The following is a 20,794-nucleotide window of genomic DNA, read 5'->3' as shown; positions in this document are numbered from 1 at the left end:
TAAATTAAATTAAATTAAATTAAATTAAAAGTATTTTTATATATATATATATATATATATATATATATATATATATATATATATCTAGTGGGAAGTGGTAGCTAGTTAAAGGCTAATGTGAAGAGGTACGTTTTTAGTTTTCTTTTAAAGATGTTAAGCGAGCTGGCTTCCCTGATGTCTATAGGCAGTATGTTCCATAGCACTGGGGCGTAATTGATAAATGCTGCGTCCCCGATTTTCTTATGGCTGTTGCTGGGAACCTCCAATAAACCAGCATTCGATGATCGCAGTGTTCTTGAAGGCAAGTATTTGACTAGGGAGTTTGCAATGTAACTTGGTCCTAGCCCATTAAGGGCTTTGTATATTAGGAGAAGGACCTTAAAGTCAATTCTAAAAGTTACTGGAAGCCAGTGCAGAGCAGCTAAAACTGGACTAATGTGCTCTCTCCTCTTGGTTCTGGTTAATAGCCGAGCTGCAGAGTTTTGAATGGCGACATAACCACCCATAAACTGCATTCTGACTCCAGAGGTGTTCTTGCAGACACACCAGGGCGATGCCACCATACCTGAACCTCACCCTATACAGTCCTTTTCATCCGTTTACCAGTTTTTACAGCCCAGCCTTGATTGTTTTCACCTGTCACTCATTATCTATTGTGACAGGTGAAAACAACAAGGGTTGTGGGCTGTGACTAACAGTGACACAATGACTAACCGTTTAATAAGTACTCTATTTAGAAATACATTCTTTGCTTTGGCTGATGACTTGTAGTATCAAGGTGCTATCTGAATAGCCCACTCATTGAATTCCTCAGTTTCTGAAAAGGCAAATAATACTTTAAACATACATCTTGAGTATTATCTGACTGATGCAGAGATCTGATGGAAGCACGCCATGGAAAAGGTTGTGATCACAAACTGGGATTTAGTGACAGTTTATTCAGTTTTCTTGTCACTGTATATGTAATGTGTATCAAAGTGTATTGTGCTTTCTACTATTGTGAATGTAAATTAGATAAACCTAACAATGCCACTTGCAGTGGTACCCAATCAGATCAATGTATTTCACCAGTGGAGGTTCAGAATTCTGTAGTGACTCAAGAACTACAACAGTAACCAGTTAAAATATCAAGATTGACTTAAACAAAAATTTAGTTTCACTTTGACAATTAGACTTGACAGGTAACATTCCACATCCTAAATCCGACAAAGCATTTAGCAAAAGTTGACACACCCTCCCACAAGTAATTGCCTTACCACAGTGTCTCGAAACTCAATATAAGCGAAGTAGTCCAATCGAAAGCTCAAAACTTGTCTTAAGGTGAATTTGAAACAAAAAAAACATACATAAAAAAGACAATATAAGGTAAGTGAAAGAAATTCGTTCAGTAATTATTTTAGAGTAGCCTACAGAGTAAAATCTAACATTATTCTATTTATGTATGTATATAGAAATCATAGCAGAGTTATGGTAGATTTTGAAGCGATGAGTACGTTTGCTGAATATTGTAGACATTTTTAAAACCTTGATCTCACAGAAACTATGTAGCATTTCTATGAAACTTTAAAATTGGTTGGAAAACATGTTACGAAGGCAGTTCAAACTTAATTATGTGAACCTAGTGAAATGTAGAAACACATCATAACATTATAGCCTACTTTTGGAGAGATCTGTTGGCAATTGGCAGTTGGCAATTCCAGCTCAGGTTCTCTCCTTACATTTCTTTTTTTTTTCTTATCGGGGAGGCGAATGAAATACATTTAGAAAGAGAGAGTCAGTCTCACTAAGCCTACATGTTGGGTTTCTCCTTTTACTTTTAATAAATTGCAAACAGTGATATTGCTTATCATGTTTATTTTGTTCATCTTAACCATAGTGTCAAGGAATAGCCTATATTCTCAGGCCATTTATTTCAGACTCTTGAGGGGATGACGACGCCACGAATGGGAAAGCATCTTCAGCTATAGGCCTAACTGAGAAGAGGCGCTCCTTCATAATGCATCAGTCAGCTAAATCATAGCCATATTCAGAATTAGCCTTTGTGTTGGGTTCCTCTGCCGTAGAGTAACGTCTAATACATTGCAAATAGTGGTGTTGTTTATCATGCTTATTTTGTTCATTGTATCCATAGTCTCAAGGAATAGTCTGCCTTTCTGAGCTTCACAGGCCATTTATTTCAGACTCTTGAGGGGATGACGACAATTGCCTATAGGCTACTGTCAAACGGAACCAGGAAGAACCAATAATGTCCCCATGTTTAACAATCGTGTGCTGTAAAATGTATATGCTATCAGTCGACTAACCGTTGCACTATCCCACCTATTTGTTTTTGACAGCAACCAAGTAAGCGGAAGGTCTCGACAATCAAAACTGTCAAAGAAAGTTAATATGCCTTCCAGAATGGACGATGTTATGCGTCTATGCTGTAATCTATCAGCAAATCAGCAGATACAAGTTGCAGTGAAGAATTCGGGCATAGGTGCTGCCGTTGCTGGGGGGACTGCATTCATTGGAGGACTACTAGCAGGCCCCCCAGGACTTGCTGCAGGTGAAGTGGAGGTCGTTTTAAAATATAAAATTGTCTTAGTGACGCTAGTTGCGCTGACAGTGATTAGTAGGCCTATATTTTTCAGTCACAAGGAGGTCTGTGAACAGAATGGGATAGATAGATTTGTTTTTAAAACCTCAGTCTATGTATTTATATCCTAGCCCTACTGTAAAATGGATGGGAGGTTGGGGATTCCTGTGCCTGCTCTTGAGTTGTTCAAACAAATTGTGGAATAACAGCAGATGGCTTTTTCGTGGCAAATGACTAACTGCATTAATGGAAGGGTAAATAAGGTTTACTAAGCCAAGGCAAAAACACATTCAAAAGACACATCAATATTTGCTCTTTATACAGTGCTAGATTATAGGGCTGGGTAGTCTATTATGACATAAAATAAATGAAGAATGTCATTCTAATGTTCTCCTCTTTTTGTCAGGCACTTCAGTTCCATACTGATGTTGTGATTCCTATAATCCTGATAGGAGGTGCTGTGGGGGGTCTCCTTGGTTGCTGGATGACCAGCGGGCAGTTTAAGCCACTGCCACAGATCATTTTGGAGCTGCCATCTCACCAGCAGCAGAAACTCTACTCTGACATCATGTCGGCGCTCGGCACATTGGACTGGACAGACCTAGCGCAGCTGACAGCTCTGGTCATGGGTAACGCCACACTCCAGCAGCAGGTGGCTGCAGCGCTGCTCAGCTACGTCAAGAAGGAGCTAAGAGCTGAGGTGCGATATGGAGATTGACCAGCAGGGGACAGCACAGGCGGAGATGAACATTACTGACATACTTACCAGTCAAAATGTGACAATGATCTCACAGAACAGTTTAAGATTGCTTATATGAAGGAAAAAGAATGCAGATATTTGTGAAATAGCGTTTTTTCACCAAAATGCCTTATCTGATGATCTCTTCCACATGTCCATGTTCATAAATCACCGTGTCCCATAAAGTGCATGGAACAGTCATGTTGGAAACTAAGGAACAGAGGTTTGTCTCTTTGGAAAATGTCATAAGAGAACAGGTATCAGCTGTTAGCTTCATAGTGTCATGATATGATTTTTAAGGTCCCATAAGAATAGTATAAAAAAGAATTTGGCTGTATCCACAGTCAAACCAGTGCCTCACACTTCACCAACACCAGGTGCATATTATCCACAATAAACTGACCTGGGCCCTATTTTTAGATCTTCTTGGGTCCAAACTTTTACTAAGAACAATTAATGATCGAAATTGGTCCAGTATTGAGTTAGAACGCTATAACCGGCAACTGCAAAACAGCTATAGAATGTAATCCAATAGGGCAAGCATCTGCGTCAAAGTAAACAGCTTGTTTTTGCCACTGACAGGCTCATAATGTTGTTATACATTTCTGACAACATGGAAAGGATCCCTACAGAGATAGGTCTGTATCTGTTCATCTCAAAAACTGTAACATTAACATTTTATTTTATATTTTTCAGTTTTACGTCCAGTTACACTAAAGATGATGGTGGTCTGAGAGTGGATCAGATGTCAGTCATGATTTCCCCTCAGAGCATGATTAGACAGAGACAATGATTGCAGCTGCATTTGAAAACCTCTGCTTGTGGCCTATGTTCTGCAGTCATCTCTAAGTTACACGTTGTGGTTTGACTACTGCATTTGCAGTACATTGCACCTGCAAGCCCCCCTTGAGCAAAGGAAAACCATAAACCGTAAGGGGTCAATGACCATGTGAAAATGAGATCAGGCACGTCATGTATTTAAACACAATGGCTAACCGTTTAATAAGTACTCTATTTAGAATTACATTCTTTGCTTTGCCTGATGACTTGTGGTATCAAGGTGCTATCTGAATAGCCCACTCATTGAATTCCTCAGTTTCTGAAAAGGCAAAGAATACTTTAAACATACATCTTGAGTATTATCTGACTGATGCAGAGATCTGATGGAAGCACACCATTGAAAAGGTTGTGATCACACACTGAGATTTAGTGACAGTTTATTCAGTTTTCTTGTCACTGTATATGTAATGTGTATCAATGTGTATTGTGCTTTCAACTATTGTGATTTTAGATCAACCTAACAATTTTACTTGTAGTGGTACCAAATCAGAACAATCTTTTCCACCAGTGGAGGTTCAGAATTCTGTAGGGACTCAAGAAACAGTCACCTGTTAAAATGTCAAGGTTAATTGACATAACACACTTATAACCTTCAGTGGCTCGTGTTGCAGTCAACCTCTCCAATAACTCTAATAAAATAAAGGATATGATTCTAATGTTCTCCTCTTTTTGTCATTAATTTCAGTTCCATACTGATGTTGTGGTTTCTTATAATCCTGATAGGAGGTGCTGTGGGAGGGTCTCCTTTGTTGCTGGATTACAAGTACTTGTTTCCTTTTAAAATGTGGTGCAACAACAATAACTTCAATAAATGATGTAGATAGAACAAGATATCCTGAGCTCCTCTGTCTAGAGGAAGAGCAGCAGGCCAGAGCAGAGTCGGACTCTGTTATCTTCAGTAGGCTATATTGCTGCAGGGTGGATGATCATGGTGATTACCATAGGTCCTTTTACACTTTGACTTTTAGACTTGGCAGATAACATTGCGGTCAATTTGCATAGAGCCCTGATCCCAAATCAGGCAAAGCAGTCAGGAAAAGTTGAGACACAGTCCCACAAGTCATTGCGTTATCACTGCACCTCGAAACTGAATGTAGGCGCCCTATAGGCTAACCGAAAGCTCAAAACTTTTGTGCAGGTGAATTCGAAACAAAAAAACATACAAGATAATACGCGGTAAGTGAAGCAAATTCGTTCATTAATTATTTTAGAGTAGGATACAGAGTAAAATCTAACATTATGCTATGTATTTAAGTATACAGAAATCATAGTAGAGTTATAGTGGATTTTGAAGCGATAAGCACGTTTACTGAACCTAAAATGTAGACATTCTTAAAGCCACACGGGGCATGGGTCTCACAGAAACTATGTAGCATTTCTATGTAATTTTAAAATTCATAGGCATTCATGTTACGACGACAATTCACACTTAATCACGTGAACCTAGGGGAATTTAGAAGCGCGTCTCTTTTGAGAGATCTGTCAACTAGTTGACTTTTTGGGGAGGGGAATCAAATCCATTGAAAAAGAGAGAGCCAAGATAATGGTATTTGTCACATCAGAAACATTGGCCATAAACAAGCTATGCTGCGCCACGAATGGGAAAGCATCTTCAGCTATAGGCCTAACTGAGAAGAGGCGCTCCTTCATAATGCATCAGTCAGCTAAATCATAGCCATATTCAGAATTAGCCTTTGTGTTGGGTTCCTCTGCCGTAGAGTAACGTCTAATACATTGCAAATAGTGGTGTTGTTTATCATGCTTATTTTGTTCATTGTATCCATAGTCTCAAGGAATAGTCTGCCTTTCTGAGCTTCACAGGCCATTTATTTCAGACTCTTGAGGGGATGACGACAATTGCCTATAGGCTACTGTCAAACGGAACCAGGAAGAACCAATAATGTCCCCATGTTTAACAATCGTGTGCTGTAAAATGTATATGCTATCAGTCGACTAACCGTTGCACTATCCCGCCTATTTGTTTTTGACAGCAACCAAGTAAGCGGAAGGTCTCGACAATCAAAACTGTCAAAGAAAGTTAATATGCCTTCCAGAATGGACGATGTTATGCGTCTATGCTGTAATCTATCAGCAAATCAGCAGATAAAAGTTGCAGTGAAGAATTCGGGCATAGGTGCTGCCGTTGCTGGGGGGACTGCATTCATTGGAGGACTACTAGCAGGCCCCCCAGGACTTGCCGCAGGTGAAGTGGAGGTCGTTTTAAAATATAAAATTGTCTTAGTGAAGCTAGTTACGCTGACAGTGATTAGTAGGCCTATATTTTTCAGTCATAAGGAGGTCTGTGAACATAATGGGATTGATATATTTGTTTTATAAACCTCAGTCTATGTAGCCTATGTATATCCTAGCCCTACTGTAAAATGGATGGGAGGTTGGGGATTCCTGTGCCTGCTCTTGAGTTGTTCAAACAAATTGTGGAATAACAGCAGATGGCTTTTTCGTGGCAAATGACTAATTGCATTAATGGAAGGGTAAATAAGGTTTACTAAGCCAAGGCAAAAACACATTCAAAAGACACATCAATATTTGCTCTTTATACCAGTGCTAGATTATAGGGCTGGGTAGTCTATTATGACATAAAATAAATGAAGAATGTCATTCTAATGTTCTCCTCTTTTTGTCAGGCACTTCAGTTTCATACTGATGTTGTGATTCCTATAATCCTGATAGGAGGTGCTGTGGGGGGTCTCCTTGGTTGCTGGATGACCAGAGGGCAGTTTAAGCCACTGCCACAGATCATTTTGGAGCTGCCATCTCACCAGCAGCAGAAACTCTACTCTGACATCATGTCGGCGCTCGGCACATTGGACTGGACAGACCTAGCGCAGCTGACAGCTCTGGTCATGGGTAACGCCACACTCCAGCAGCAGGTGGCTGCAGCGCTGCTCAGCTACGTCAAGAAGGAGCTAAGAGCTGAGGTGCGATATGGAGATTGACCAGCAGGGGACAGCACAGGCGGAGATGAACATAACTGACATACTTACCAGTCAAAATGTGACAATGATCTCACAGAACAGTTTAAGATTGCTTATATGAAGGAAAAAGAATGCAGCTATTTGTGAAATAGCGTTTTTTCACCAAAATGCCTTATTTGATGTTCTCTTCTACATATCCATGTTCATAAATAACTGTGTCCCATAAAGTGCATGGAACAGTCCTGTTGGAAACTAAGGAACAGAGGTTTGTCTCTTTGGAAAATGTCATAAGAGAACAGGTATCAGCTGTTAGCTTCATAGTGTCATGATATGATTTTTAAGGTCCCATAAGAATAGTATACAAAAGAATTTGGCTGTATCCACAGTCAAACCAGTGCCTCACACTTCACCAACACCAGGTGTATATTATCCACAATAAACTGACCTGGGCCCTATTTTTAGATCTTCTTGGGTCCAAACTTTTACTAAGGACAATTAATAAACGAAATTGGTCCAGTATTGAGTTAGAACGCTATATCCGGTAACCGTAGAACGCCTATACAATGTAATCCCATGGAGCAAGCATATGCGTCAAATCAAACTGCTTGTTTTTGCCACTGACAGGCTCGTAATGTTGTTATACATTTCTGACAACATGGACATGATCCCTACAGAGATAGATCTGTATCTGTTCATCTCAAAAACTGTAACATTAACATTTTATTTTATATTTTTCAGTTTTACGTCCAGTTACACTAAAGATAATGGTGGTCTGAGAGTAGATCAGATGTCAGTCATGATTTCCCCTCAGAGCATGATTAGACAGAGACAATGATTGCAGCTGCATTTGAAAACCTCTGCTTGTGGCCTATGTTCTGCAGTCATCTCTTAAGAACACGTTGTGGTTTGACTTCTGCATTTGCAGTACATTGCAGTTGCAAGCTCCCCGAGAGCAACGGAAAACCATAAAGCATATTGGGTAAATGACCATGTGAAAATAAGGTCAGGCACGTCATGTAAGTAGACACAATGACTAACTGTTTAATAAGTACTCTATATAGAATTACATTCTTTGCTTTGCCTGATTATTTGTGTTATCAAGGTGCTATCTGAATAGCCCACTCATTGAATTCCTCAGTTTCTTATAAGGCAAAGTATACTTTTAACATACATCTTAAGTATTTCTAACTGATGCAGAGATCTGATGGAAGAACACACTTATAACCTTCAGTGGCTCGTGTAGCAGTCAACCTCTCCAATAACTCTAAGGAGGTGATTCTAATTTTCTCCTCTTTTTGTCATGCATTTCAATTCCATACTGATGTTGTGGTTTCTTATAATCCTGATAGGAAGTACTGTGGTTACTCATTTGTTGCTGGATTACAAGTACTTTTTTCCTTTTAAAATGTGACGCAACAACAATAACTCCCCAACACGCTGTAAATAGAACAATATATCCTGAGCTCCTCTGTCCAGAGGAAGAGCAGCAGGCCAGAGCAGAGTCAGACTCTGTTATCTTCAGTATATTGTTTCAGGGTGGATACTGATCATGGTGATAACCACAGGTCCTCAGGGTGGCGGCCTGACATGGTTTTATTTATATAAATACTGGATATCCAGTCATGTGAAAACACACTTGCTATCCAACATAGCACATGACTCCGCCTTTGTCCTGAGCATAACTGGAAGAGCAGTTGAGCCTCATTTAGAGGTGAGGACAGGTTGACTTGAACATACCGTCTTCAAAAAAACACTTAGCCACTGTCACATGTTCACATCTCAAGCGATGTGATACGGGAATGCACAGCTCCAATAGAAGGGACTGACCAGTGCATTTCTGTTGGGGTTGAAGGCAGTGTTTTTGCTTCATTCCCAATTAACATTTAAGGATTGGTATGTCTACCCTGATGTTGCATGACGGCACAGCGATGGGGTTTCACCATGACAAAGTAGAAGGCTATGTGAACCATATAAATAATCTAGTACCACGTCAACACCTGAAATGTTTGTGCACTCATTAACATCTGCACCCAATCAACTAAGAGCACATCCAGTGTATATTATATAAAAACAAGCTTTATGTCACTAAACTGCCAACTCACTTTAATCCACTGACAACTGCCTACTCTGCAGAAACACTGCTGGTTTTCTCAGTATATACCTCACTGAGCACTGAATCACTGCGGCTCTAAATGAACAGCATGTGGGTGGAATGTTGATGCGTGACTGTGGTGTCTCTCCAGCACTGGAATGAAGTTCTACCGGATAATGTAGAATGAGAAGCTTTAGTCACGTGATTCAGAGCAGAGTCATGTGCTGTATCAATCAGGTGGTTTCTAGGACTGTGCTTGCTGTTTGAACTCCTCTTGAGTATATCAGTGACTCAAATAGTGTATTCTCACATCTGAAAGGGTGACTTTGTTGTCAAAAAAGGCAGTCAGCCATCTTACATATGGAAAAGGGATTAAGAGGCACACATACTCTCAGTATATCAGGGCAGCTAAGTGGATTGTATTACATGTTTCATTTTTGCCCACTTAGAACTAAACTGATTAGAGAAACAAATTACATCATATACTCAGACCAGATGGGTTTTTTAGTAATTTTATTGGTTATACCATAAGGTGCAGGTGTTTTTTTCTTTATATTTACAAGAGTTGTATGGGAACTGTCAGTAAATTCAAAACACTTACTTTTGAGAGACTGAAGCACAAAAATTAAATAGGTCCTGACTAAAACTGTAAATATATATTACCTTAAAATAATATGCAAAAACAATATCATGCCAAGGATAAACGTGTTCTCCTTAAATGTCAGCATTTTGAACTACAGGAAGTTTTAGTGTTGAAAATAGCTTATGGCTACAGTATTCAGCAATATCAGCTTTTCTTAGCTTTTAGTCTTTGCTCCACTAGTTTGCCATTCTCAGTGGTGTCAAGCTGTCAGACTAGCTGGTTTTGTATGATCTGGGTTAAAATAGCAGTACGGTGACCAGGAGCTGTCCTGGCTGTTGGCCCACTGAGTAGGCGCATTGCTCTCAGCTAGCTCCTCACATTCCTCATCGCTGGAGACATTATCGTTGAGCACATATGGGTTGTCCTCCACAGAGTCCTTCTTCCAGCGGCAGTTGCTCCACGACCTGCTCTGGGCCTGGTTCTCCTGTTGCTCTGCCTGCAGTGTGGACATGCACAGCTGGCAGACGCGCACCGGCTTACTGGAGATGTTCTCCAGCAAGGTGCGACCCTTGGAGCAGCTGTTACAGACGATAAAGCCGCAGCGGCGGCAGTGGTGGCGCCTCTGCGTGACCCCGAAGCGCTCCGAGCAGCGCATGCAAATGGCGGACGCGCTGTCAGGAATCCAGGTGGCGGCGAAACTACCCCTCATCTCTGACTTCAGGCCGAGGCGGGCAATCTGTTGGCGGCGGCTCTCCTCGATGTGGTCCATCCAGGCTTGCTTCTCCTCTGGCGAGGCAGCAGCCACTGGGAAGGATTTGCGAGGCGAGCGGAGCAGCCACTGGTTGACCATACCCAGCCCATCCTCCAGGTCCTCCTGCTCTACCTCCTCCAGTGGGATAATCTGCTGCTTCTGGTGCCATTTGCCAGAGAGAACGATACTCCCATAGACCAGGATGTCATTGAACAGATAAAATACTTTTTGTTTCGGCCGACGACGGCACAACTTTAGCAACCGCCCCTCCCCAATCAACACACGTCCTGGCTCCATCAGTGATCTGCCTGATGCCCCGAAGGAATTTTCCACCGCCTGTATCCGCTCCCGGTTCTTCTGGTTGAATGACGTCTGGTCCACCATGACTGACGGGTTTTGCACTGGAAATAAACAGTACACGGTTAATCTGCTGCCCTTAGATCTCACTGTAGTGAAGTCTCACTGCTTATATAGTCTAGACAATACCTACGCCATTTGGCAGATTTAATATTCTAAAAACAGAAGTCAACTCATCTGATAGTTTAAAGTCAATAAATAATAAACATTCAGAATCACCTCAAGCTTCAATCGATATTACGAGCAAGGTAAATGAAAAGCTAACACTCTAACATAAATTAATGAGTTTAGTCCCATGGTGTCTCTCAGTAAACATGAGTGTTAAATGTTAATTCTACAAAATTCCACAAAACAAACATAGAACAATTACTATGGAAATACCTTGTTAGTGCCAAGATCAGAGGAGACTGTTCCAGAGGTGAAATTCAGTTTGTTGAAGGTTGAGCTGTGATAAATAAACGCGTTTCTTATACTGGAGCCTTCTTCTAACTTCTGAGGAACTGTATGCAGCAACTACTCAGCTTTCATATGTCAACAGAACACTTGCAAGTCCCTCCTTATGTAGCTACACGTCAAACCTGTTGTTCCTGTTTTGTTGAGGGGAGTTCCAGTGCAAGTTCTTAGAAGAAAACAACAAAGCTTTAGTTGATTTGTTGTAAACTTATGTATTTGACTGACTCCAGGGTTTCATTTAGTATATTTATTCATTTTTTGTATACCCACTTGTTACTATTTTTCCCTGCTTCTGTTTTGGGTTCTCTCCAAGTGCACAGAATGATTTGCCTTCAGTGAAACTGACTTCTCACAATCAAATTCAGCTATCCAAGGTTGTTAAATTGGAGGTAGAGGAGAAGCAAGAGACATATCAAGGGATAGAGTCCATAGAAATGTTTTTCAGAGGACTATACTAGCCCTAAATATGAGCCCTTTTTGGCCTTGTGTCCTCTGGAGCTTAAATGTGCATCTCCTTGCCTGTTCAGGAAGGTCACCACTAGAGGTGCACAGTGACGTCTTTTCTGAAAATGAGCCGTCTCTTTATTCCATAGAAAACCTGAAGTGTGCGTGGCTTATACAGGAAGTTGTGTTAATCGGGCACTTACTGTATTTTCGAACCTAATATTCATTGGTCCTGCTTGGTACTTTCAAAGCATCAAATTGATGTATTGTATTTATTTATTTTGCATTTGATTAATTGTGAAATATATCTCCACATCCTCATACTGTATTTACATTTATTTTTTAAACTAAACTAAGTTTTATTACCAGGGGCAGACAGTCACAAATGCATTGCTGATGGAGTTTCACATCCCCGCCTCTGCTTATTGTGGCCTTGCACAATGTGCAGCTAACTTTAGTCCACTCTGGTGGTCTGGTTATAAAGTGCCCCCATATGGCACTGGGCATTTGATTACATAAAAAGAGACCTGTTGCTACTCCTAAGGCACTCATTTTTATTTATTTTTTTAACTTGTGAAACAAAAGGCATATGTCAGAATGGGTATTTTTATATGTGTATCTTTATTATGATGGCATGAATCAATTTTAAGAAACAGTAGCTAATGTATGTCAGTTATGGAGCTCACTTTTGTATTCCAAATTACTGTAAATAAGAGCTCAGTCAGGAAACCAACTTCTGTTCCGTTTCTGTGAAAGATGACAAAAGATAGTGTTGCAATTTTGCCTTCATTGGTTGGTCCCTTTGCCCCTCCCCTTCTCTCTCTCTCTCTCTCTCTCTCTCTCTCTCTCACACACACAGAAATGAAACAGATTAAATTGGATGGGATTCAGTAACAATTTGTTTACACTTTTTATTGTTATTGATAATTCTTCTTGTCATTCAATTTTGTGCCCCATAAAGAGAATCCGGTAACACTTTATTCGGACAGTTCACCTACAGACTTTACACATGGTTTGTTGAAATTTTATTTCAGTCTTTGTAATTGTTCACTGAACATCACCTGAACCAAACCTAATCCCTAACCATACATTGCAGTTAACAGTTTCAACAGATTGTTTGTTTATAATCTGAGCATCTGTAGATAGTCTATAGGGGACCATCCAAATTCAATGTGATTGTGAATTATCATAAAAAGTAATATTCCAAGATTCATTAGCTGAATCGGACTATTTATTGACCAATCTTAACTATCACCTATTTATTTCTAAGATTTTCTGGAAGTTAAAGTTTTCTTTACAAAAAGTTAAGGTGTTCCTCTCCGGGGATTTCCACCAGTTTCTGGGGAATGCGCATGACGCCAACAATCAAAATCAACCTGCCAAAGGGAATGTTGCCAAATGCTTTCCGCTCTGACATTGTAAATCACCACCAGGGCGTGACCAGGTGTCAACAGTCTGCTAGGCAAACACAAATCTCTGAGAGAAATGTCACCAATCGTTTATGCCATTTAGCTTTTGTTCAAAAAATTCTGACCAACTGACAGCAATGCATGTTCATTAGTAGAACTGCCTCTCCTTTGAACACGGCTTAGTTAAGGATACTGGGAGTATTGGACACCTGTATTATTGTGGTTTCAACTGAGAGATGAAGGAATTGCAGTGTATATTAAACGCCAATGGAAAATGAGATGCTAATGGGGAATTCAAGTGTTCAGCTATTCAGTCAGTGAATTCAGGAAAATGAGAGGGACTACTAATCATAGTCTGAAGTAATGTCCATCCTGAAGGGCTACTTGGCAAAGAATAATTTTTCATATTAATTTGACTGCTTTTCCTTTTCAAAAGTAAAATTTTATTGGAATAAACACATTTGCAAATAAATATTTTAGAAAACCACAAAAGTTTCACATCAAAATCTAAAAAAAAATCAAAAATGGTAACATCCATTAACAAAACCTAGGCAGCACAATAAAAAGTGCATATTGAGCTCCCCCCTGTGGACAAAATGTATACAGCAAGAGTCCACCATACACCAAGGAAACAGAACTACTCTCCTGCCTAGAGACAAAAGGGCTCAGGCAGGCAGCAACATGCCAGGTTCTGAAGAGTCCATCAGTCAATTGCATGTGAATCTACACAAGCTATTCTAACATATTGAAATGCTCTTATCTGCACAAAGATGAGTGGACAATGCTGAAGGAACCTCTGGAATAGTGGGTACTGCTGGCCTTGCCTTATAGGTCAATAGTCCCTCTGGCTTTAAATTTCTTAGCAGAGCGTTCACTGGAGCGCAACTCAAATTTGCTCCCGTAGATATGAGAGACAAAGCCATCAATTTCCACACTGAACACGCTGTTCCTCTTTGGGATTACTGTGGAAGGAAAAGAAACACTCTTTTAACGGAAGGCCTTAACAGAACTACCCTGTAGAACAAGTAAGTCCCTCTCTAAAAGTATAACATGAATATTGTAACATATTTTAAAGTCTGCGATTCTGGCGAAAGGTTGATATTTGAGCTCAACAGCCAAATTCCATCGAATCACATCCCTCCCTTCAGCGCTCCTGAAGCAATGTGTTGATTGGATGGAAGGGTGTATGGCTCAATTAGAATGGCACACTGCACCTTTATGTCACACTGACATATCCAGTAAACACCAACGACAGCAATGACAAAAGAGTGGCACCATTTACTACCCTGATCAGCCAGACCATGAAACAATTAGAACCCACCTTTAAGTTTGTCCTCTTTTGTAATGATTTTAAATACGTGTTTCATCTCCTGGACCAGGATACCCGTACTGCCCACATACGTGGGGCATCTGGATCGCACCACTGTTTAGAAGGATGTGGTGAGTAGCATGAACAGAGAGGTATTTGCATTTTGTAAACTCAGTGATTCATGCTCAAAAATCTCAAATATACATCAGACACCCTGAATTGCAAGGTTATTATGAGATCACAACTCAAAACATATGAAATAAAATGTTACGGCTAGTATAAATTCAGTTTGTCTAAAGAGTTTGAAATGAACTTCCCACCTGTTAATACTGCCCCATGGAGATCAGCCTTCAGGAACTTCTGCTGAATAGTCTGGGGATTGCTAAACAGAAGCAGGAACATTTATCCATCAGCCTTCATCCAATAATCTATGAAGAAGCTGACTGGCATTCCCAGTGCATGTATATATTGGTTTGCATTCATCACCTTTCTGGTTTCAATCCATTGCACAAATCACGTATATACTGTTTCCACAGCTCATGTAGTGGCAAGAAGAGACTGTATCTGAGGAGAGAGCGAACAAACCATTTTCAAAATCGTCCAAGTGTAGGTGTAACCATACAGAATTCAATGCAATCATTAAACTACAACATGAAGTGCTGAAACTCTTGTATAAGAGAAAAGACTGCTACACTGAGCCAATAGAATGGGTCAATTCACAGGGAGAAAGAGTGTCAATGAGGTAAGCACCTCTGCATCCCAAAATGAAAGAAATATCTAAATGTCACCAGGTGTCTGAGTTTATATTTAAAGAGAAACATAATCTAATTATTACTTATAATGGCACATTTAAAGTGGCTTATCTGTTACTAACCTGTGATGCTCTGGTTTGATTTGGAAGACTTTCAGCTCTCTTCTTTCTCTGGCGTTGAGCCCTTTGGCTTTTTTCCTTTTCGCCTTGACCTTTTTGGGATTATTGTACTCCAACACGACTGCCTTCCGAAGCAGCTGATCATCCAGGCTCCCCCTGGCATGAGGCAGGCTCCTCTTCAGGAAAGAGCTTGTGAACAGCTCTGCCTGCTTGGTCCCTTGAGACTGCACATAACATCATGATCAGAGCAGTTAAGACACCTGAAAAGTCTCCCTGAAGCATTTGTGGCATGGACTGATATTTTAAGCCCATGACAGAAACTCACACTGCTTTTTCATAATAGAATAAATCACAAGTGTGATGAGATATGGCATAGAACTACAGTTTGATGATCTTGCTGTAAGCTTTTAAATCCTGCATATATGGCACTTTATACGTACGTTTCAGTTCAAAACATGGTTGCGCAGTCCTTAGTTTTACTTTAAGACATCCCATCCCTAGTCCTCTACACTTGCAGCTGTAACGTTACTGTTGCAATAGGAGTCAATATTAGCAACCAATGGTAGGAAAAACATGGAGGAATAAGACAAGAGGCGTCTTTTCTGCGTTTTTGGCAATAAAGATGGTTAAGACTGTCACTACATGATCTGGCTATTTTTGTGAGCAGAATACTCTCACCTGAACTCCAAGAACATCAGCATGCTCTGAAGGTAACTTCGACTTCACGTCAGCTGAAAAATGTGCAAACGTAATGAAAGTGTATGATGAGGACGAGTTTAGTTTTTCGAATTCATAAACATAATTCTGAATGATAATTTGATTTCTGTTGAAACAGCGGAGAATACACATCTGATCACACATGAATACCTGAATTATTTTAAAGTAATGTAAAGCATTGTAATATCAAGTTTGGGGAGTTTGCATCTCCTGGTTAGTTAGCTAGCATGCGCGTTAGCATTAGGCTAATAAACAGAGAGGCTACCTTTACACGCGTGTTAGCCAAGTTAAAAGAAATAAGTCGAAATAATGCCACCAAATGTTAAGCCTTTGTTGATACTTACTTTCCATACTTAAGACGACAGAAGCTTATGTTAGGACACGAGTCGTTTATTCTTTTAGCATTGCATGGGTTACCATGGGTTATCTTGATCTATGGTTTTCAGTCCAAAGCAATCGAGTCTCGCATCGTAGGAAGTAATTGAGTCGCTCCCTGGTGGTAGCGTTCCTGTGTGAAATTAACGGGAGGCAAAACAAGGCAACCTTATTTATATTGCGCATTTCATGCAAATGCTCAATGTGCTTTACATATACAATAACAGGAAACACTATAAAGAATTTAAATAAATTGTGAATAGGTAGTGGAATGGCATCCATGAGATAAAACGTAGGCTATTGATTCTGATAATCATAGTTTATTTTCAGACACAATTTGAACTATTATTATTAACTATTATTATTATTTTGTAATGAGATGTTAGGGAACTACAATGAATATGTCGTATATATAATGTCACCGGTTTGCGCGCCTCACCTGCTAGTAAAAATGCTGATTTGTATAGAGTAGCCTATGGGAGAGTATGGATTGTCAATTGTCCTTAGTTTGGCCCATATCTGAAATTACTAATTATCACATCTTTTCTTCTTTGAAAAAGTGGCGCGGTGATGTACGAAAACATTATATAGTTTTAATGTCAGTGTTAAATGACAAACACATAGCTATACAAGACAACAAGATGCCTGTTGTCTTGTATAGGCTCCAAAGTGGTAAATGTCACCAGTTCAACCAAACACTAAACTGAAGGTGCCTTATTTGCCTAGCCTTGTCTATTGTGGTGATGTGCTTTCAACTAAACAGGTCTTGCTTTCTTAACCTAATAGGGACCTGAGTTCACTGATATATCTTTGGGAGGTCAACGCATTGTTTTAATGCCTCATTTGTATGTGCTTACGTAATATCATAAGTTGTGCTTTAATAAGATAAAAAATAACATTATTACAAAACACTGCATCACAACACAAATATATTCATTTATAACATACTCTACAGCAGAGGTCTTCAACCGGGGGTCCGCGACCCCCAGGGGGTCCGCGGAGGTACTGCAGGGGGTCCGCCAAATTATTCCATCATCTGCATTTTTCCCTCTTCCAAAAATGAAAAACGTCCAATAGGCTACATAAACAGATCGTAACAATTGCTTTCTATTCGTTTATAAAATAATACATAGGCTACCCATGAATCTTCACGCGATCATTTCATCACTATGGCAATATACTGGTGTAGTATATGCACTTTTAGCTACATTTAGCTATCTGGTGCCAAAACACGTTACCTGGCTGCCATAACCATAACATTTTAAAATGATAGATCGTTTTGTAATTTCTCTGAACAAAAGCTCCACGTCATACAGCACTGATGGCGGTTCAGATGACCTACCTTCAGAGGATGCCAACATGCCTTAATACCCAGAAGCGCAAACTGGAGAAAACGCGTAAATATTCAAATAATTATCTGAAGTTTGGCTTCACCTACAAAGAGACCGATGGTGACGAACTACCAGTGTGCGTGGTTTGCTCTTCCGTGCTATCAAACGAAAGTATGAAGCCATCAAAGCTGCAACGACACTTAGACTTAAGAGACAACACATGCTCACTTGAAAGAAACAAACATTTAATATTTCCAGGCCCGTTTAAAATATTTTGAGGGCCAGCAGACAATCAGCCAAAGTTGGCGAGCTAGCTTTAAAACCCTCTTATCAAGTTACATTACGTGTCGCTCAGACCAAAACGCCATACATAATTGCGGAAAGTTTAATACTGCCAGCAGCTAGTAATATGTGAAAAACAATGTTTTGGAAGGAAAAGCATCCCTTTGCCCGCCCTATTGATGAATTGGCAGCTGATGTGAGGGCACAACTAGTCGCGAAACTCCCGAAAGCAGATTATTTGGCACTACAATTAGATGAATCCACAGACGTGTCAAACGACCCTCAGCTTTTAGCGTTTGTGTGGTTGTCGACCAAAATGAGATGCAGGAGGAATTTATATTCTGTAAGTAGCTGCATGGACGTACAAAAAAGTTCAGAGATTTTCAAAGTGATCGACATTTTTTTCCTTGAACATGATATACCCTGGCCAAAATGTGTCGCGATGTGCACAGACGGTGCAAGAGCCATGTGTGACGCACTGAATGCTTCATACGGAGAATCTTGTTGCCAAAGACATGAGTGATGAATTGTCAAACGTCAGGCCTCTCACTAAGTATGAGATATTTCATACATACTTAAGCTTCTCAAGCTACTCAATTCTTTGTCCCTATCTGAATACAGAGAAAAAATGTCAATAATAAACAGAATAAATTGAAACAAGTTGTGTGTTACAAATTATGTATAATTATGTTCAAACATGTGTAGGGGAGTGTGTTTGTGTGTGTGTGTGTGTGTGTGTGTGTGTGTGTGTGTGTGTGTGACTGACACTTAGTTCCAGATAAAATATATAAATATCAGGCCTAAATTTGGGGCGGCAGGGGTGGGGGTCCCTGCTCAGTGTCTCTCTCAGCCAAGGGGTCCTTGGGCTGAAAAAGGTTGAAGACCCCTGCTCTACAGTGTTATATTTACCTTATACGTACTGTACCTTTCTGTGGGGATATATGCAGGGCTTGACATTAACAACTGGCAATCTGCCATATGCAGGTAGAAAAAAACCTTTAGTGTAATACTACAACTAGAACACTGTGACGTCAACGTCTTGTTGTCAGTGACTTCGCATGAGAATGTTAAAGTGTCAATTAAGAGAGCACGGCAATCGGAGACCCTGACTTATTTTGACAGCACCATAACCAAAACCGCCAAAACTGGAACTCTGGAACTGACAACGTCCAAATGGCTGGTGACAGGCGCGCATAGCAGCACGATGCCGACGTCTGGGACTTCTTCCATTCCACTTACCTCTCGTTCACTATGCTGTTCACTTCCTCACTAGACTGAACAATGGAATCATGGTCAGGAACTACATTGCATACCATCTCAGCAACAGTGAGGTTACCTTGCTACTATTCTCATATTCGCCTTGAGGGCTTCATTGACCTCCTGGATGTGGAAGGACTTAACATTCTTCCTCTTCATTCTCTCAAACTGTTTTATTTGTCTCTGCTTGGCCAAGAAGATGTTCTAAAAAATCTTGGCATTGACAGCTGCGATATCTGTGGTACGGTGTTCTATGGCGTCCACCACATTACCCACTACTAAGTTATCCAACACTTGTTCAGCCATGTTTAGGACCCCAGGACCCCGGGAATGACACCCAAACCTGGCAAAAGTCAAATTTGTCGACCTTGATAAATAAGGCCTTTTTAAAAGTCATAATTTGTAATTATGAAGTAATGTTTGATTGTAAAGATAAAATTATTAATATCAGTGAGTTAGTGATTAGGTGTATGTGCGTGTCCTCATGTACCCCTGCCCTGGTTGCCCGGTTCTCTGTCATTAGGACTCATTTGTTGTGCAACCAAAATACTTACTTCCTGATGTATTCAAATAGTACAAGATCTAGTATTTCTCTTCATATTCTTAATGAGAGTATATTAGACTACGGAAGGAATGTGTTTCAGTGTGCCATGATTAATTGTCATTTATCTGTCATAATATAGATATTATGATATTAGATATTATTATCATATTAGACACTTTAGTTTAACTGTAGAGGCATAGTGTCAGACTGCCCTCTTCAGTGTCAGTATCCTCTTTGAGGAAATGGAGTTAAGGCTCTGTTTGTTTTTCTGTTCTTGTTTTGGGGAAATTATTAGTTTCATGTCCGTGTGTTATTCTGATTGATGTAGTAAGAGGTCATTTCATAATTATGTAATGTTCAGGCCCTAGTCCTATAAATGATAGAATAGTTTCTTTGATTATCTGCTCATCTCTTCTTTTGCTATTTTGCTCTGAGGTGCCTCATCTCTTTTATAAGGAAGATGCCTTTGACCCTCAGATTCTTTTAGACTCAGATTTATGTCATGTCTGTGATACTAACTGGTTGATTGAAATTAATCTATTTTGTAGTCCTCTTATCCTGATTCGTTTACGGAGTGGAAAGAAAGGTGAAAAGATTCGTATTTAGTGGTAATGTGGCAGAGTCCTGTCACTGCTAATGGTGGAATAACAATCAGTTATCAGTCCAAAAAAAACAAACAAACAAAACAAAACAAGAAGATTCGGTTTGCCCTCAAAGTCTCAATGATCATCCACAATAAAACAATATTCCAAAGGGTAAGGGCAAACATTCCCACTCTCAACTCCTGTAGGGAAAGGAAGGAAAAAAGATTGACAAACACATCTCACCTTGGTAATAAATGTTGAATCCGTGAAACTCAACACGTGCGTATAAAGAGAAACAAATCCAATGAGGTAATATAATCCTCACAGTTGTCCAGTTTATTA

At 40.0% G+C, this 20,794-nt stretch overlaps 4 protein-coding genes across 4 annotated transcripts; 2 read left to right on the top strand and 2 right to left on the bottom strand.

The window, feature by feature from the left end:
• The first annotated feature begins 2,428 nt into the window (after nucleotides 1-2,428).
• LOC105889068 (protein C19orf12 homolog) lies at nucleotides 2,429-3,445 on the top strand. The gene is made up of 2 exons (XM_042707948.1): nucleotides 2,429-2,548; nucleotides 2,985-3,445. Exon 2 carries the CDS (start codon nucleotides 3,063-3,065, stop codon nucleotides 3,294-3,296), a length of 234 nt encoding a protein of 77 aa, XP_042563882.1. The 5' UTR covers nucleotides 2,429-2,548; nucleotides 2,985-3,062; the 3' UTR covers nucleotides 3,297-3,445.
• Nucleotides 3,446-5,238: 1,793 nt separating this feature from the next.
• Nucleotides 5,239-7,533, top strand: LOC105889065 (protein C19orf12 homolog). The gene is made up of 3 exons (XM_031568709.2): nucleotides 5,239-5,333; nucleotides 6,149-6,360; nucleotides 6,849-7,533. The coding sequence occupies exons 2-3, from the start codon at nucleotides 6,201-6,203 to the stop codon at nucleotides 7,112-7,114; spliced, it is 426 nt and encodes a 141-aa protein (XP_031424569.1). The 5' UTR covers nucleotides 5,239-5,333; nucleotides 6,149-6,200; the 3' UTR covers nucleotides 7,115-7,533.
• A 2,159-nt stretch (nucleotides 7,534-9,692) lies between these two features.
• Nucleotides 9,693-11,398, bottom strand: plekhf1 (pleckstrin homology domain containing, family F (with FYVE domain) member 1). The gene is made up of 2 exons (XM_012814754.3): nucleotides 11,258-11,398; nucleotides 9,693-10,920 (listed from the first exon to the last, which is right to left on the bottom strand). Exon 2 carries the CDS (start codon nucleotides 10,901-10,903, stop codon nucleotides 10,028-10,030), a length of 876 nt encoding a protein of 291 aa, XP_012670208.2. The 5' UTR covers nucleotides 10,904-10,920; nucleotides 11,258-11,398; the 3' UTR covers nucleotides 9,693-10,027.
• A 2,204-nt stretch (nucleotides 11,399-13,602) lies between these two features.
• pop4 (POP4 homolog, ribonuclease P/MRP subunit) lies at nucleotides 13,603-16,617 on the bottom strand. The gene is made up of 7 exons (XM_012814806.3): nucleotides 16,424-16,617; nucleotides 16,041-16,093; nucleotides 15,366-15,586; nucleotides 14,978-15,055; nucleotides 14,812-14,873; nucleotides 14,504-14,605; nucleotides 13,603-14,144 (listed from the first exon to the last, which is right to left on the bottom strand). The coding sequence occupies exons 1-7, from the start codon at nucleotides 16,428-16,430 to the stop codon at nucleotides 14,008-14,010; spliced, it is 660 nt and encodes a 219-aa protein (XP_012670260.1). The 5' UTR covers nucleotides 16,431-16,617; the 3' UTR covers nucleotides 13,603-14,007.
• Between the last annotated feature and the right edge of the window lie 4,177 nt (nucleotides 16,618-20,794).

The sequence above is a fragment of the Clupea harengus genome, chromosome 6 (assembly GCF_900700415.2).
Source record: "Clupea harengus chromosome 6, Ch_v2.0.2, whole genome shotgun sequence".
NCBI lineage: Eukaryota > Metazoa > Chordata > Actinopteri > Clupeiformes > Clupeidae > Clupea > Clupea harengus.
This window is presented reverse-complemented; position numbering and strand designations above follow the sequence as displayed.